The sequence below is a fragment of the Hyaena hyaena genome, unplaced genomic scaffold (genome assembly GCF_003009895.1).
Source record: "Hyaena hyaena isolate Hyena2069 unplaced genomic scaffold, ASM300989v1 scaffold_382, whole genome shotgun sequence".
Taxonomy (NCBI): Eukaryota; Metazoa; Chordata; class Mammalia; order Carnivora; family Hyaenidae; genus Hyaena; species Hyaena hyaena.
In genome coordinates, this window is record NW_024081015.1 from 368,531 (window position 1) to 385,265 (window position 16,735).

General features: G+C 34.9%; 1 protein-coding gene across 11 annotated transcripts in view; it reads left to right on the forward strand.

Moving 5' to 3' along the window:
• Positions 1 to 16,735, forward strand: part of DLG1 (discs large MAGUK scaffold protein 1) — a 289,163-nt gene that overhangs the window by 198,893 nt on the left and 73,535 nt on the right. For all 11 annotated transcript variants that reach the window (XM_039250830.1, XM_039250829.1, XM_039250838.1 and 8 more), the window contains one exon: positions 4,232 to 4,388. In XM_039250830.1, the coding sequence (XP_039106761.1) occupies positions 4,232 to 4,388 (157 nt within the window). The remainder of the gene's footprint in view (positions 1 to 4,231; positions 4,389 to 16,735) is intronic.

Consider the following 16,735-nt stretch of genomic DNA (forward strand, 5'->3'; position numbering starts at 1 on the left):
AGAAATTAGCATAGTAAAACTAAGTTATAACTATGTTTATGTATATTTAAAACTAACTTTTCTTATATTCCTATCTATAGATCATAAAATTTATTATGGCAGTTATGTGATTCATGTTGAGAATTCAACAAGTGATATTTTCTTTGCTTGGTATTCTTGATATCCTCACTTTTAAAATTTACTTTGATTGGGGCGCCTGGGTGGCTTAGTCGGTTAAGCTTCCAACTTTCGCTTAGGTCATGATCTCGCGGTTTGTGGGTTCGAGCCCCACGTCGGGCTCTGTGCTGACTGCCAGCTCAGAGCCTGGAGCCTGTTTCAGAGTCTGTATCTCCCTCTCTCTCTGATCCTCCCCTGTTCACGCTGTCTCTCTCTATCCTAGAAATTAAAAAAAATAAAAATAAAATTTACTTTGATCTAACTTTAAATTAATTGCTTTTTATTCCCAAAAAATTCTTAACCAGGTGAGAAAAAAATAAGTGAAAAGTATTTTAGATCTTTTTCATATTGTTCAATATAGTAATAAGACATTATGTTCATACATACTGCTTTATGATTTGCACAAGTATTTCATTTAACATTAAGTATCTGCCAATTAGTGTCTATGTTTTTATTAATTGAGTTATTGTTGGCATTAGTATTTTTGAGCTTTCATACTTATAATTATTCCTGTCAGACTCTGTGATCTCTTTAAGGTCCCATAGGAAGGAATTTTCATCTGTGTTCTCTTTTTCAATAGTTAGCAATATTGAAAACTTAATTTACAATAGGTGTACAGTTATTGTGTTTGGAGTGAAAATTAGCAAAAAGAACAGTGTTTGTGGTTATTTCTTTGTTTTTTGTTGATTTTTTTAATTATTATTTTTAATGTTTGTTTATTTTTGAAAGAGAGAGAGACAGAGGTTGAAAGGGGGAGGGGCAGAGAAAGAGGGAGACACAGAATCCAAAACAGGCTCCAGGCTGGGGCTTGAACTCAAGAATCGCGAGATCATGACCTGAGCTGAAGTCCGCAGGTTAACCAGCTGAGTCACCCAGGCACCTGTGGTTATTTATTTCTGATATGAATTTTAAGGCTCTTTGTCTGTAGACTGTGCTCCTATACTGCTCTGTTATGGCTTTGTAGTTGTTTTCTAATAGTGCCTTTTTATAGAAGTAAAGAAGAAAATAGTTAATGGCTTGTCTAATCTTTAATACTCTGGATATTTTTCAAAGTAAATAAATTAGCATCTTGATTGCTATTCCCCATCATTTTTCATTATATATCTTTTGTCTAGAATATTGTATTGGACTTTGTAGTATTATACAACAGGTCTACCTGTTTTCTTTTCTTTGAAAATCTGGTGGTTGATTACTGCGGTAACTAAAATGTATGTTTTATCACTCTTTTGATAATCACACTATTTTGTCCAGATAATAAAGTATAAAAATCCTTTGCATTCACATTAGAAGTTCCCCACAGTTTGACCATCAGCAATCTTTCAGAGGTTGTCTCACATTACCAATTTAAAAAGGAAAAGAAAAGAAATCATAACATACAGAAAATTGATGATTCTGAAGTTCACTTTTTAACAGGTTCATTGAGATATGATCCACATATCATACAATTCACCCATTTAAAATGTAAAACTCAGTGATTTTTAGTATATTACATTATTACTTTTTTTAATGTGTGATCCAGTAGCATTAATTGCATACACAGTGTTACGCAGTCATCATCACTATTTACAGAACCTTTTTATCACCTCAGACAAACTCTGTAACCATTAAGCAGTAATTCCCACTTCCTTGTCCTCCCAGTCTGTGGTAACCTCTAGTCTAGTCTACTTTCTGTATACTATGAATTTGCTTATTCTAGATTGTTCATATAAGAGTAATCTTACAATTCTTTTGTGTCTGACTTCTTTCATTAGCTAATGTTTTTAAGATTCATCCATGTTGTAGCATATATCAAAACTTCATTCCTTATGGCTGAATAATATTCCATTATTTGTATATACCACATTTTATTTATCCATTCATCTCTTGATGGATACTTGGGTTGTTCCTACCTTTTGGATATTAGGAATAATGCTGTGACAAACATAGGCATGCAAGTATCTGCTCGCATCCTTACTTTCACTTCCTTTGGATACATACTAAGAAGTGGAATTGCTAAGTCATATGGTAAATGTATATTTGTTTATGTTTATGAGGAACCATTTGTTTTCTGTAGCAGCCACACCATTTTACATTCCCGCCATCAATATATGAGGGTTCCAGTTTCTCCACATCCTCACAAATACTTGTTTTTTCTGTTTTCATAGCCATTGTAGTAGGTGGGACATATCTTGTGATTTTCATGCATTTCTCTAATAACTTATGATGTTGAATATCTTATAATATGAAAAATCTGCATTTATTTTCTTCTGAAATATTATTGGACTTTAGCAGGGCATTTTAAAATTATTATTTGCTAATGTAAAACTGTAATTCATACACATGGTTTGTTATTTTTTTGCTCCGTATGTATATTTTTTTCAAGTTTTAATATAAATTCCAGTTAGTTAACACACAGTGTAATATTAGTTTCAGGTGTAGAATTTTGTGATTCTTCACTTACATACAACACCCAGTGCTCATCACAAGTGCCCTCCTTAATACCCATCAACCATTTAACCCATCCCTCCACCTCCTCTCCCATATATATGTTTTAAAACGTAGCAGAAACCCTGAACTATGAATCCAACACCTAACAGTGAAATAAAACATCACCAATATAGTGAAACCTATTTTGTGCCCTAATCCTACCCAGCTTCTCCTATACTGCCTCACCAAATTAACTGTTTTCCTGAATTTGGTTTTATTGTTCCATTTTTTTCTTTCACATATGTATATAATTGTTTAATATCTCCTAAACAATATATTGTTTGGTTTTACTGTTTCACTGCTTTTGACAAAAAAAGTATAATTTTGTTAACTCGGTAAGTGAACCAGCAGAGCTGATTAATGATGAAATGAATGACTAGAAAATGCCTGTTTAAGTTTTTAGTAAATACTTAAGATTAATTCCACATTATATGGGAGGATCCCTAAAATTCATTCTTAAAGAATACTTCTGTTAAGCCTTTTGTTACCAATAGCTTTTTTGCAATGTCTAGAAAAATCTGCTACATTTTAAAAATACTTAACCAAATATGATACATTCTAATTCCAAATGATATTTTGTATCTCATCATGTCTAAAATAATCTGCCCCTAGAATTTTCATGGTCTTACCAGAAGGTATAAATGGTATTCACACAACTATGTATATAACTGGCAGCAAGTGTGAAACATTTAGTGGTAAGATGTATTCTTATTTCAGAGATTTTAAATGGAGGGTGGGAGAAAAGCTCATCTTTGAATGAATGAATAGCAGAGAGAGAGAGGTGGAGGGATATGACTTAAGAAGTAAATATATTTATTTTACATAAAAAGTTTGGAGATGGACAGTTCTAGCATTTGTGTAGCAATCCTTAGGTCCATAGTATCTCTAGGATTCTTCCAGTCTTACCTTAATGACTATAATATATCCAAGCCAGTGGGATTTTTGTATGGGTGTTATTTTGGGTGGAGAAGGGAACAAATGTGTTTGTATGGGAACAAAATATGCTTTGTTTTTGTTAGAGTCTTTCTTTCTTTGGGAAATATCAGTAAAAATTTATCTTTATTTCTCAGAAGCCAGAATAGGGTAATAGCCTCACTTAGCAAAGAGGAATGGGATTGCTGTGACTGTCTTAGGTTAGTCATGATTCATTCTTTTGAGACTGAAAAGGGCCTACCTTTTCTAAGACCAAGGTTTACCTGCCTTTTATAACATCTGGGGCAGTGACTGCTTCATAGGCAATAAAATGTGCACATCAACTTAAGTATATATATTTCTTGAGTAGGGCTCGTTAAGTCACTATTTTTATTACCACATTGTTTTCTTCTTTTGTTTTAGTATCATGTTTGTTTTTTAACAAAAAAAAATTTTTTTACCAAAAACTTTTTAACATGGGTTTTTAGCTTTTATATAAAATTAATATTTTCCCTTTCACTTTCTATGCTTAATTTCTAGTCTTAGAATCTCTACCCCATTGTTTTGAAAACATTTTTAACTTTCATCTAGCTTTATAGTTTGATGATATAAGAGTTATCAATAGGGAAATCTCAGTGATAGAATGTCAAGTTCTATATAAAATTTCTAAGTTGTTCAATATTTTTCTAATTTTTAGGGAACCTAGAAAAGTTGTTCTTCATCGTGGCTCAACAGGCCTTGGTTTCAACATAGTAGGAGGAGAAGATGGAGAAGGCATATTCATTTCCTTTATCTTGGCTGGAGGACCAGCTGATCTTAGTGGAGAGCTCAGAAAAGGAGATCGTATTATATCGGTAGGAGATGTTAATCAAAGTAATGTTTTTATTATTTTAACTATGACCTATTAATTATTAAAAGTTTTGTTTTTCATATCCTAAAGTTGTGGGAGATACTTTGGTTATTTTCTCACGTTTTACAACTTAATTGTAGGATTGCAGGGATGTCAAAGAACATGCTCTGTATGATAGATTTTCTTTCAATATTTGACTTTATAAGGGATCAGTCTTTATAAATGTGCTTGAAGAAAGTATATATTGTCTATTGACTGCAATGTTATCTATATGTTTATTAACCTTGTTACTTAGGTTGTACAGATTTTCTTTATACTTTAATCTGTTCTCTACTTGATGTATTATTAAACAAAATTTGGGGAGGCCTTGGTGTCTCAGTCGGTTGAGCGGCCACCTTTGGCTCGGTTCATGATCTCGAGGTTTGTGAGTTCGAGTCCCCCACATTTGGCCCTGAGCTGACAGCTTAGAGCCTGAAGCCTGGTTTGGATTCTGTGTCTCTCTCTCTCTCTCTCTCTGTCCCTCCCTACCTCATACTCTCTATTGCTCTCAAAAATAATTAAAATTTAAAAAATTTTTAATTTTAAAAATAAAAATAATTAAAAGTAAACAAAATAAAATTTAATTTTAAAATAAAAATAATTAAATTTTTAAAAAATAATAATAAATTTTAAAAATATTAAGTTTTCTAAACTGTCTGAATATGATGGTGGGTTCAGCCGTTTGTCCTTGAGTGATTTTTTATTTTTATATCTTTGAAACTATGTTATTAGATACATCTAAGTTCAGAATCATTATTCCTTCCTGGTAGTTATTATTCAACTCATAATAATTTTTGTTATTATGTAATAATGCTCTTTATTTATAATAATAGTTTTTACCCAGGCCACTTGGGTGGCTCAGTTAGTTAAACATTCAGCTTGTCTCAGATTGTGATCTCACAGTTCATGAGTTTGAGCCCCACCTCAAGCTCTGTGCTGACAGCTCAGAGCCTGTAGCCTACTTCAGATTCTGTGTGTCTGTCTCTCTGCCCCTCCCCTGCTAGTGCATGTGCACACTCGCTCACTCTCTCCCAAAAATAAACAAATGTTAATAGATAATAATATGTTTAACCTAGAATCTATATTGCCTGATATTAATATGACTCTTTTTTGCTTAATGTTTGTCTCATCTTTTCTCCACTTTTTACTTTAAGTTTGTGTGTTTATGTGGTTATTATCTGTAGAGTTTTAGGCTAAAACTAATCAGGTTCAACTCTTTTCCCTAATGACACCCTGACTTTGGGAACCTTAAACCTTTGTGCTATTTCTAGTATTTGACTTTTTTTTTTTTAGCATTTATTTTTGAGAGAGAGAAAGAGAACATGAATGAGGGAGGAACAGAGAGAGAGAGGGAGACACAGAATCTGAAACGGGCTCCATGGAGCCTCTGAGCTACCAGCACAGAGCCCAACGCAGTACTCAAACTCACAAACTGTGAGATCATGAGCTGAGCTGAAGTCAGACGCTTAACTAACTGAACCCACCCAGGTGCTGCTGTTTTATTTTTATGTCACCCAAACTTAGTCATTTTGATTTTTGTTTTTTAACAGTTAATCCGTATGTTCTATATTGTTGTTATTGTTCATCATCTCTTCTTATAGCTCACTTCTTTCTTCTGTGTTTTTCAGCAGGCCACTGACAGCATTGTGTTTGGATTTGTTGTGTAGGACTGTTTTTTTTGTTTTTTGTTTTTTTTAAATTTTTTTTAATGTTTTATTTATTTCTAGGAGAGAGAGAGAGACAGCGTGAGCAGGGGAGGGTCAGAGAGAGAGGGAATCACAGACTCTGAAATAGGCTCCAGGCTCTGGGCCGGCAGTCAGCACAGAGCCCGACGCGGGGCTCGAACCCAAGAACCGCGAGATCATGACCTAAGCGAAAGTCGGACGCTCAACTGACTAAGCCACCCAGGCGCCCCAGGACTGTTTGATTCATTGTAGAAAATTTAGCTTTTCTACCTCCCATCCTCTACATGCTAGTAAAATTTCCTGGTCATTTTAAAAAGCTAAAATATTTGTCAGATATCCAGATGAACCTTATTGGGAGTCTTTGGATTATTCTTTTAGCAAAAATTTCTTAATGATAAATAATCGTAGAGTTTGTCTGAAAGTATCTTTACCTCATTCTCACTTGTGTATATAATTCAGTCTAATGTACTAGATTAAGAGCTCTTGTCTCAGTACTTTGAAGATACTGTTTTATGCTCTCTGACATTTTTTTTTTTTAAGTCTCTTACTTTTTGGTGTACTACAGTTTAATTAAAATATGCTGTGTCTAGCATTTTATTCATTCTGTTTAGGATTTGTTGAGCTTCCTGGATCAGAGGAGTTTATCTATAATCAATTCTGAAATCTTAGCCAGTATTTTCTCAAGTTTTGCCTTTCCCACGTTGTATAGATTCTCTCCTTCTTCAGTTCCTATAAGAGGAGGATATCATTCTGTCCTGTATATCTTTTAGCCCCAGTATCATATTTATTAACCTTGTCTTCTTGTGCTTAATTTCAGTCAGATCTGTTTTTCTAGTTCATAAATTTTCTTCATCTATGTCTAATCTGCTCTTTAAGCCAAAACTAATTTTTTAATTTCTTTTATCTTTATTTGTTTTGAGAGAAAGAGTGAAAGAGAGAGAGACAGCGTGAGTAGAGGAGGGGCAGAGAGACGGAGACATGGATTCTGAAACAGGCTTCAGGCTTTGAGCTGTCAGCACAGATCCTAACCTGGGGCTTGAACTCATGAGCTGAAGGTGGACGCTTAACCAACTAAGCCACCCAGACACCCCAACCAAAACTAACGTTTTAATTTCAGAGTACTTTGTTTTCTAGAATTTCTTTCTGGTTCTTTTTTCAGTCTACCTTGGTGGTTTTTATGGATTCTTCATTATTTATAGTTTCTTACATTCTTTTTGATTTTTCTTTTAAACCAATTTTTAATCTTAAGTTCTATAAATAATAGTTCTACTTTCTGAATTTTATAGGCATCTAATAGATGTGACCTATAATAAATTATTTTCTCTTACTCTAAATTTTGCATTATGAATTTATTTTCAGTAGTACCTGATAGAGTGATGCGAGAAAGAGAACGCATAGATGGGGATGGGGGAAACCAGCCCAAACTTTACATAACATGTAATGGCATCATTGGACTGGCAAAACTGAGAAAAATTCTAGGAAATCACAAAGCAAGTATTAAAACTACCTGCCAAGTCTGTCTCATTGGTTTTCACTGAGTGCTCAGATGCAATAAACCAAAAGTTGGTAACCAACAGCAGAGAATTGAGAGAAATTCATTCCTGAATCCTATAGGGCAATCCCCAAATACAAGGTACCTGATCATTAAAAATAGGGGACCTTGAGCAGAAGATCTGTGAAAAACAATCCTAGGAAGTCTGTACTTGAGAGGAGAGTGGGGTAAGAGAGTACTTGAGAGGTTGTGTGGACAGATTGATATCTACAAGACACACCAAGCAAGCCTGGGATAGATCTAGAGAACAAAGAGAATGTACCAGTAGCTCAGGAAACTGGCAGCAGGATTATAAAGTAGACAGTTGTACAAGCCAGTAGTTCAGCTATAAAACATGAAGTGATCCTGATAATCTCACCAATGCTCCCATGCTAAATTCCTCAGGGGGAAAAGTTTTTTTTTTAATATATATTTTTTAAGTTTATTTATTTTGAGAGCAAGAGTGAATAGGGGAGGGACAGAGAGAGAAGGAGAGAGAATCCCAAGCAGGCTCCATGCTGTAAGCACAGAGCCCGATGTGGGGCTTGAACTCACAACTGTGAGATCATAACCTGCACCAACATCAAGAGTCACACACTTAACAGACTGAGCTACCCATGTGCCCCAGGGGGAAAAGTCTTAATATTGCTCTCAAAACATTTGAAATTAAACTTAATTAAAACTATTACAGTAAAACACATTTGCAGCTCAACTACAGGTCATATCAGTGTAGCTCCCCGACTGTAGTGGCCTGACATAAAGATTGTTCCCTATTCTGGGATTATATATTATTTGTTTCAGCCTCTACTGTTATTTTATCTGAAACTGTCTACTTTACAATAAAAATTACAAAACACCCAAAAAAAAAAAAACCTAGTTATCAAGACAGAAAGCAGTCAATAGAGGTAAATTGAGAGAAGGCTCACATGTTGAATTTCTCAAACAGGGACTTTAAGATAAGTATAATTGGGGCGCCTGGGTGGCTTAGTCGGTTAAGCGTCCAACTTTCGCTAAGGTCATGACCTCACGGTTCGTGGGTTCGAGCCCCACATAGGGCTCTGTGCTGACTGCCAGCTCAGAGCCTGGAGCCTGTTTCAGTCTGTGACTCCCTCTCTCTCTGACCCTTCCCTGCTCACGCTGTCTCTCTCTCTCTCCTAGAAATAAATAAAACATTTAAAAAAATAAATTAAATAAAACAAGTATAATGAAATCATGATGATAATGATAAAAGTACTAAAGGATATAGGAATAAAGATAGACAATATGGATGAAAAGATTGGAGAATTTAGACAAAGACATCAGTACTACAAAAAAGGATCACATGGAATGGTTAGAAATTTTTAAAACTCACAAAGAGTGTTTTATTTAAAAGACTTAATAGGACACTGAACTCTACAGAGGAAAGAATCTGTGAATTTGAACATAGGACAAAGTTTCTAAGCTGATATATAAGAAGGATTTTATAGAAATTTGGGAAGAAAAAGCAGACCAGAGAATCCAAGATCTATGGAATGATATCAGTCTAATAAAGTGGACACAAAATCTTTGAAGACATGCTGACAAAGAACTTTCCAAAACTGATGAAAAATATCAACTCACAGGTCTATGAACCTCATCAAACCAGACCTAGATACATTATAATTGAAGCACTAGAAAGCTCCACTAAGGAACACTTGTTAAAAGCAATTATAGAAACAACACATTGCCTATACAGGAGCAATACAAGTGACATCTTATTTCTCACTAGAAATATTAGAAGACATAAAGCAATTGAACAATATCTTTAAACTGCTGAAAGAAAAAAATCCTGTCAGCCTAGAATCCTATATCCAGTAAAATTATTTATGAGAAATAAAGTTAAAGACATTTTCTTTTTTAAAAAATATAATTTATTGTCAGATTGGTTTCCATACAACACCCAGTGCTCATCCCAACAAGTGCCCTCCTCAATGCCCATCACATATTCCCCTCCGCCCACCCCCCCCCCCCACCGGTCAACCCTCAGTTTGTTCTCCATATTTAAGAGTCTCTTATGGTTTGCCTCCCTCTCTCTCTGTAACTATTTTCTTCCCTTCCCCCCATGGTCTTCTGTTAAGTTTCTCAAGATCCACATATAAGTGAAAAAATATGGTATCTGTCTTTCTCTGACTGACTGACTTCACTTAACATAATACCCTCCAGTTCCAACAAAGACATTTTCAAACAAACAATAGCTTAGAGAATTTGTCCCTGACAGACCTACAAGAAACTAAAAGAAATTGTTCTGGTTAAGGATAAATTATACCAGGTGAAACTCTAGATCTGCAGAAAGAAATTAAGAACAACAGAAACAGTACCTAAATAAAAAGAAAAAGACACATTTTATAAGACTATTAGCTACTTAAAAGAAAAATAACAAATTGACAAGAAAGATGGAATTATACTAGTACTTCTGATACAGTTTGTGAACTGATATAAAATATTTGAAAGTTGAATGTGATATATTTACATGTTATTGTTTTTGGAGGAAGCAATAAAAATACTCCCAAGAGCTAGTTTTAAAAATTCAATACAGGGAATAAAATGAAATCTGAAAAAAAATATTTCTTACAAACAAAGGCAGAATTCAGCTCTGTTAATAACTATCTAAGTTGCAGTTAACACACTTAATTAAGATACAGTTGTGAGCTCAGTTCAAAAAAACCAAGACAAAAACATATACTTCTTTAACAACACAAGAAACAACAGATAATGGCGAGGATGAGGAGAAAGGGGACCCCTCTTGCACTGCTAGTAGGAATGCAAACTGGTGCAGCTACTCTGAAGAACAGTATGGAGGTTCCTCAAAAAATCTAAAAATAGAACTACCCTAGGATCCAGCAATTGCACTATTAGGTATTTACCCAGAGGATACAAAAATACAAATTCAAAGGGGTACATGCACCTCAGTGTTTATAGTAGTAGTATCAACAATAGCCAAACTATGGAGAGAGCCCTAATGTCCATCAACTGATGAGTGGACAAGAAGATGTGGTATATATATATATATATATGCAGTGTAATATTATTCAGCCATCCAAAAAAATGCTATCTTGCCATTTGCAATGACTTGGGTGGACCTAGAATGTATTATGCTAAGCGAAATAAGTCAATCATAGAAAAATACATGATTTCACTCAGATGTGGAATTTAAGAAACAAAACAGATGAACATATGTGAAGAGTGGGGGAGGGGAAGAGAAGAAATGGAAACAAACCACAGGAGACTCTTAATGATAGAGAACAAAGTGAAAGTTGAGGAGGGAGGCAGATAGGATGGATGATGGCATTAAGGAGGGCACTACATGGGTGATAGATATTAAGGAGGGTACTTAATTGTGATGAGCACCGGGTATTGTATGTAAGTGATAAACCATTGAATTCTATGAAACCAACATTACATTGTATATTAACTAAAATTTAAATAAAAAAAAACATACACTCTTAACCAGAAATTCACTTTAAATATAAAGACTCATATGTTGTAAGTAAGAGAGTAGAAGAAGGTAGACCATATAAACAACATATGAAAGATGATGTGATAGGGGCAGCCAGGTAGCTCAGTTGGTTGAGTGTCCAACTTCAGCTCAGGTCATGATCTCACAGTTCGTGGGTTTGAGCCACATGTCGGGCTCTGTGCTGACAGCTAGCTCAGAGCCTGGAGCCTATCTTCGGGTTCTGTGACTCCCCCTCTCTCTGACCCTCCCCTGCTCATGCTGTCTCTATCTCTCAAAAATAAATAAAACATTAAAAAAAATTTTTTAAAAGGTAATAGCTTCCTAAGAAAAAAGATGATGTGATAAACTCATATGAGGCAAAATAGACTTCAAGACAAATAGTGTTACTGATAGATTTTTATAATGATGAAAAACATTATTTCATCAAGAACACATAACAGTCTTTAGTGTGCATGTGCCTAATAAGCCTTTCAAAATACATGAAGCAAAAATTGCCAGAACTAAGAAAAGAAATGGAAAAATCTACAAGCACAGTAGGGGAATTAAATACCTTCTTCCAGGCGCCCCTGGATGGCTCAGTCAGTTAAGCGTCCGACTTCGGCTCAGGTCCTGATCTCGCGGTCTGCGGGTTCGAGCCCCGCATTGGGCTCTATGCTGATCGCTCAGAACCTGGAGCCTGTTTCAGATTCTGTGTCTCCCTCTCTCTCTGCCCCTCCGCAGCTCGTGCTCTCTCTCTGTCTCAAAAATAAATAAACGTTAAAGAAATTTTTAAAAAATAAACACCTTCTTCCATAATTGATAGAATAAGTAGACAAAAGGAGAAGAAAAGACCTTTGGTCCTTACCACTCATCATCTATAAAAATTAACTTGAATGATAGAACTAAATTTCTAGGAGAAAACATACAAGAAAATCCTAGGGAACTTGGATCAGACTAAGATTTTCTTAAATAGAACCAAAGAGCTACGTCCGTTCAGTAGTGAAAAAAAAAATCTTTTTAATAAATGATGCTGAAACAAATGGATATTTATATGGAAAAATATGAACTTCAACCCAGTCTTACTCCAGATGTAAAAATGCTTTTTTTAAGCAGGCTCCATACCCAACAGGGAACCCAACATGAGGCTCGATCTTATGACCATGAGATCTTGACCTGAGCCAGAATCAAGAGTTAGATGCTTAACCAACTGAGTTCTCCAGGTGCCCTAAAAATTAATTCTACATGGATTATGAATCTAAATGTACAGCCCAAACCATAATCCTACTAGAAGAAAACATAGGATATCTTTGCAACCCTGGGGTATAGATGACAATCTTTTGGACAAGGTACATAAAATACTAACCATAAAAATTTGCATTAAGAACCAAATCAGCAAGCCACATAGCAGACAAAACTATTCTTAGCACATATTATCTGATAAAAGATTTGTATCCAGAATACATAAATATCTCTCAGAAATTAACAATAAAAAGATGAGTAACCCAGTTTTAAGAATGAGCAAAAGAATTAAATATTTATTTCACAAAACAAGATATATGAATGGCCTATAAACACATGAAAAGGTACTTAACATTAGGCATCAGGACAGTGCAAAAACAAAAACAATAAAGGTGTATGGAAGAATCTAGGTAGGAGTGATGTCAGTTTTCTATATCTTGATTGTGACAGTATCTATACAACATAGGCAATTGTTAAAACACTTTTAACTGTAAACTAAAAAGATTAATGTATTGAATATAAATTATGCCTAAATAAAATGAGAGGTTATCCCTGAACAACATGGGGTTAAACTGCACACATCCACTTATATGTAGATTTTTTTGATAAATACAGTATAGTATGGTAAGTGTATTTTCCTTATGATTTTCTTAATAACATTTTCTGTAGTTTATTACAAGAATACAGTGTATAATACCTATAGCATACAAGTTGGTAAGGCTTTTTAATAGGCTATTTTCAAGATTTTTGGAGAGTGGAGTTATGTGTGGATTTTTAACTTTGGCAGTGGGAGTTGCAACATATCCCATATCCCACCCAGTTGATAGGCTAAAGATTTAAAAAAAAAATTATGACAAACATTGGTGAGGATGTGGAGGACTGGTAGCTCTCATTATTGGAGGGTATATTATACAACCACTGCAAGAATTTGGGGGAAAGTTGTTAAGAAATTAAACATGCAGCTAACCTCATCATCCAGATTTTACCTGAGAAATCATGTCCACAGAAACACTTTAACAAAAAAGTTCATAACAGCCTTATTAATAATAGTTCAGATCTGGAAATGACTCGTGTCCATCAGTAGCAAAATAGCTAAATAAGTTGGGGTGCATTTATACAATATAATGCTATTCACCAATAAAAAGTAACAAACTGAAACTCACAACAACATAGACACTAAAAAACATCACATTTTGTAAAATAAAACATACCACAAAAACACATACAGCATGAATCCAGTTATATGATAATCATGAGCGGACAATAATTTCTATTGATAGAAGCCAGAAAGTAGTATTTTGTGATTGTACTGATTTTAAAGTGGTACAATGGAAATTTCTGAGTTGGATGATGGAAAGGGAGGATATATATCTTGTTTGGAATTGTTTCATGGGTCTATACAGTTGTTGAAAATTCTTTCCTCTAAAAATGGTCTACTTTTTATATTTTATTCCTTGTACTTTTATGTTGTAATTTAAATTATTTAAAATAAGTTATAGTATGATAAGGACAGATTGGTGGTAAAGAATGAATTTGTTAAAAATAAATGTTGGACAAATTAGCTAGTTGTTGGGGAACTAAAATTAGCTTAGAGCCTCACTTCACACCTTGTATCAAAATAAATTTTCATTTGGCTTAGAGTTAGGTGTAAAAAATTCAAAGCAAAAATAGATATTTTTTGAATTGTCCATATGGAACAACTTTATATGGGTCACTGATACACTGCTAGACTATTATATGTATTATACTCAACCAGGTATGTTGAGTTGACCCAGAACTTTTCCAGTCCTAGCACTGAAAGCCTCATGTCTGGAAATCCCTTTAGTTGCAGTTTTAAAACTGAAAACCCTAGACAGTCTAGGCAGGCCACTTGCTCACCCTAATGTGAGTTTAAGTTACCTACAGCCTTATGCATAAGGCCTCAATAGCCTTAAAATTTTAATGCTTACTAAGCTTCTCTAGAGAAATACCCTGAGAACAATAAGAAAAACCCCAGGAGCAAGAGAAAAAAGCTAAACTAAAACCCCATTAGGAACAAACTAATTTAAGTACCTTATTAGACAAAATTTAGCTATTTTCAATCTTCAGCTTGACTCACAATCATCTTAAAACCTTGTTAAAAGACAGATTCTTAGAGGTATGTACTCTCTCTTACTTTGTCTCTCAAAAACAAACATTTTAAAAAACATTCTTAGACCCCATCCCCAAAGTTTCTAATTCAGTATGACTTGGGTAGGTTCTTTTTTTTTCAAATAATTTTTTAAATCTTTTTTTGTTGTTAATTTTTTATTTACATCCAAGTTAGTTAGCATATAGTGCAACAATGATTTCAAGAGTAGATTCCTTAATGTCTCTTAAACATTTAGCCCATCCCTCTTCACACAACCCCTCCAGTAACCCTGTTTTTTCTCCATATTTAAGAGTCTCTTATGTTTTTGTCCCCTTCCCTGTTTTTATATTATTTTTGCTTCCCTTCCCGTATGTATATCTGTTTTGTGTCTTAAAGTCCTTATATGAGTGAAGTTATATATTTGTCTGTCTCTAATTTTGCTTAGCATGATACCCTTTAGTTCCATCCACATAGTTGCAAATGGCAAGATTTCATTCTTTTTGATTGCTGAGTAATACTCCAGTGTGTGTGTGTGTGTGTGTGTGTGTGTGCGCGCGCGCACGCCAGATCTTCCTTATCATTCATCTTTCAATGGACATTTGGGCTCTTTCCATACTTTGGCTATTGTAGATAGTGCTACTATAAACATTGGGTTGCATGTGTCCCTTCAAAACAGCACACCTGTATCCCTTGGATCGATACCTAGTAGTGCAATTGCTGGGTCGTAGGGTAGTTCTATTTTTAACTTTTTGAGGACTCTCCCTACTGTTTTCCAGAGTGGTTGAACAAGTTTACATTCCCACCAGCAGTGCAAAAGAGATCCTCCTCCTCCACATCCTCTCCAGCATCTGTTGTTGCCAGAGTTGTTAATGTTAGATGTTCTGACGGGTGTGAGGTGGTATCACATTGTGGTTTGGATTTATATTTCCCTGATGATGAGTGATATTGAACATTGTTTCATGTGTCGGTTGGCCATGTGGATGTTTTCTTTGGAGAAGTGTCTGTTTATGTCTTTAGCCCATTTCCTCACTGGATTGTTTGTTTTTTGTGTGTGGAGTTTGATAAGTTCTTTATAGATTTTGGATACCAACCCTTTCTCTGATATGTCGTTTGCAAATATCTTCTCCCATTCCATCGGTTGCCTTTTACTTTTGCTGATTGTTTCCTTTGCTGTGTAGAAGTTTTTTTATTTTGATGAGGTCCAAATAGTTCATTTTGCTGTTGTTTCCCTCACCTCCAGAGACGTATTGAGTAAGAAGTTGCTGCAGACAGGATCAGAAAGGTTTCTCCTTGAGGATTTTGATTGCTTTCTGTCTTATATTTAGGTCTTTCATCCATTTTGAGTTTATTTTTGTGTGTTGTGTAAGAACGTGGTCCAAGCTCATTTTTCTGCATGTCACTGTCCAGTTTTCCCAGCACCATTTGCTGAAGAGATGTGTCTTTATTCCATTGAATAGTCTTTCCTGCTTTGACATAGATGAGTTGGCCATACGTTTATGGGTCCATTTCTGGGTTCTCTGTTCTGCTCCATTGATCTGAATGTCTGTTCTTGTGCCAGTACCATTCTGTCTTGATAACAGCTTTGTAATACATCTTAAAGTCTGGGATTGTGATGCCTCCAGCTTTGGTTTTCTCTTTCAGGATTGCTTTGGCTATTCAGGTTCTTTCTGGTTCCATACAAATTTTAGGATTGTTTGCTCTAACTCTGTGAAGAATGCTGGTATTATTTTGATAGAGATTGCATTGTTATGTAGATTCCTTTAGGTAGTATCGACATTTTAACAGTAAGAATATTGTTATATTGCCTATCCAGAGGCATGGAATATTTTTCCATTTCATTGTGTCTTCTTCAGTTTCTTTCATAGTTTTCAGTATATAGATGTTTCACCTCTTCAGTTAGATTTATTCCTAAGTATTTTATGGTTTTAGGTGCAATTGTAAATGGGATCGATTCCTTGATTTCTCTTTCTGTTGCTTCATTGTTGGTGTGTAGGAATGCAACCGATTTCTGTGCGTTGATTTTGTATCCTGTCACTTTGCTGAATTCATGGATCAGTTCTAGCAGTTTTTTGGTGGATTCTTTTGGTCTTTCCATATAGAGTATCATGTCGTCTGCAAAGAGTGAAAGTTTGACCTCCTCCTGGCTAGTCTGGATGCCTTTTATTTCTTTGTGTTGTCCGATTGCTGAGGCTATGACTATGTTGAATAATAGTGGCAAGAGTGGACATCCCTGTCTTGTTCCTAACCTTAGGGGAAAAGCTCTCAGTTTTTCCCCATTGAGGATGATATTAGT